The following is a 2344-nucleotide window of genomic DNA, read 5'->3' as shown; positions in this document are numbered from 1 at the left end:
ACCAGTCCACCACCATACTTTGGTCCCTATGGGTACTTGAACCAACGACCCTCCGGTTCCCAACCCAACTCTCTAGGAACAGTGTGTGTGTTTTTGTGTGTGTGTGTGTGTGTGTGTGTGTGTGTGAGACCTAGAGCATGTCTCAAGCTTTCTCATTTGGCGGGACCTTTGTGTTCCTTCTCCACAGATACACCAAGATGAAGACGGCCACCAACATCTACATCTTCAACCTGGCTCTGGCTGACTCTCTGTTCCTGGCTACACTACCTTTCCAGGTAGGACACGTGTCAAACCCTAGCCCATGGGCCGAACCGGGTCCCTCGTGAATGTTGATCCAATTAAGGTTCACAATATACTGGATTTTTGGTTTGACTAGTTTATGCTGCTTTTCCAAGGTTTTTGGCATTTTCTTGGCTAGTTGTGTGCTAAATCCCCCAAAAATAAATAGAATAAAAGCGTGTCAATAAACTATACATGTCTAGCTCTGGATGGGATTCTTTTTTCCCAGTGTGGCCTTTAATGAAATCAAGTTTACCACCCATACCATACTTACTGCTACACACGTGTATCAGATTACTAAAGTACTTCAAAGTATCTCCAGTTAATTTTTAATCTGTTACTGTTTCCTGAAGTGGTCTTTTTGCTCAATGTTAATATCATATTGTTTAGTTATAATACAACAAAGAGGAGTTGTTGACTTCGGCTGTGTATTTGTGTTATTACATTATCTGGGTCACATGACAGGGATATTTAACCAAAAGATGCATCCTGGTATTCATTTAAGTAATACAGGTACACAAATAAATATTTATTTAGAATTTGACAGAAAAAGACAATTATATTGTTAACCACAATTATTTCTTGGCCAGTTAAAGTGTACAGCAACACTTGGAAGGGTTACCAACTCCAGGTTTCAGGCTTCACTGCACCGATTTGTTCTCTGCTTCTCTGCGTCCAAAAGTCATATTTCAGAGGAGATGAGTTCTCTGTTTTGCCTCCAGCTGTATGTGATCATTCTTTCATCCTCCCCCCCCCGGTGTTTTCCAGGGCACCGACGTGTTCCTGGGCTTCTGGCCGTTCGGTAACGCTCTGTGCAAGGCGGTGGTGTCCATCGACTACTACAACATGTTCACCAGCACCTTCACCCTGACGGTGATGAGCATGGACAGGTACGTGGCCGTCTGCCACCCTGTCAAAGCGCTGGACATGAGGACTCCTCACAAGGCCAAGGTAAAAGCCTTTCATTACAAAGTGACACATTTTACACCTTTTTCAAAAAGAAACTTCGCACCTCCGTCACAGTCCCTGGAGAGACCGCTGACATCAGATCAGACGTCCATTGTCACTTCAGCTCACTTGTCAACTCAAACATACTTTGAACTGACGTGTGTGCTGTTGTCTTCAGGGGCGTCTCCAGGAGTTTTTAAGTGGAGAACAAACATCTGTCAAGGGAATAGGAAATATAACATAGGAAATATTGGATAAGATAGAACAACACATTGTAATTCTGCTAAACAGAACATCATACTCATTAGTTTCACTTGTTTTCATTTTAAACATATTGTAGCGTATGCTATTATAAGACATTGTCTATAGGCTGCCGTGCTGGGTTACATTGCACGCGTAACGTCTAATCAATGGAACTGGGTCTAGTCTTCTATTTCTATCTTTTTCCGCGAGGAATGTGCACAGAAAACGATCATAAGTGTCATTATTTCTTTTAAATTAAAGAGCTGATATACAGGGAACCACGTAACGACTGTCAGTGAGAGTATTTGCAAGTTCATTTGGAGAGTTTCTGTTCTTATTTCTAGTTTCCCTCCCCTCAATCTTTTATAACAGCTGACAGTAGATTGATGTATCTCAGCCATGTCAGGTCCAAAAAGTGAAAATTGAAGAATCCCAAAGCAAAAGCTGACTCACACAATCCTAGTAACCCTAACCCGGTAAAAAGATCCATTCCTTGACACATACGCTCTGCCAACGGTCCGCTTATGTTATGGACTCAATGTAGCCAAAGCATCAGTCTGCCACATGAAAAATAAATCCAGTGCTGGTCCCAAGGTGTCAGAACTTTGATTGTAACCCTGGAATCGGTCATATGACAAGGGCTGGAAAAGATTGGCAGAACAGGAAGCCAAGTGATAGGAAATCACAATTGTTGTATTAACAGCACTCTAGCCGTATGGATTTGTGTTGGGGGGGAGAATCATATTTCAGAAGGGGGCGGTGCCACCCCGTACCCCTCTTCTTGCCCCTCCCCTGGTTGTCATGTTGGGAAACAAAAGATAAAGGATAAACTTATTGTGATTATTGCTTACAGCTATAGGACATTACAGATACA

General features: G+C 42.5%; 1 protein-coding gene across 2 annotated transcripts in view; it reads left to right on the top strand.

The window, feature by feature from the left end:
- Positions 1–2344, top strand: part of oprl1 (opiate receptor-like 1) — a gene marked incomplete at its 3' end in the record, with an annotated part of 99255 nt that overhangs the window by 69093 nt on the left and 27818 nt on the right. For both annotated transcript variants that reach the window (XM_032520140.1, XM_032520139.1), the window contains 2 exon segments: positions 188–275; positions 1048–1230. In XM_032520140.1, the coding sequence (XP_032376031.1) occupies positions 188–275; positions 1048–1230 (271 nt within the window).

Source organism: Etheostoma spectabile, chromosome 7 (assembly GCF_008692095.1).
Source record: "Etheostoma spectabile isolate EspeVRDwgs_2016 chromosome 7, UIUC_Espe_1.0, whole genome shotgun sequence".
Lineage (NCBI taxonomy): Eukaryota > Metazoa > Chordata > Actinopteri > Perciformes > Percidae > Etheostoma > Etheostoma spectabile.
Note: the sequence above shows the minus strand (reverse complement) of the source record. Positions and strands in the feature narration are given on the sequence as shown.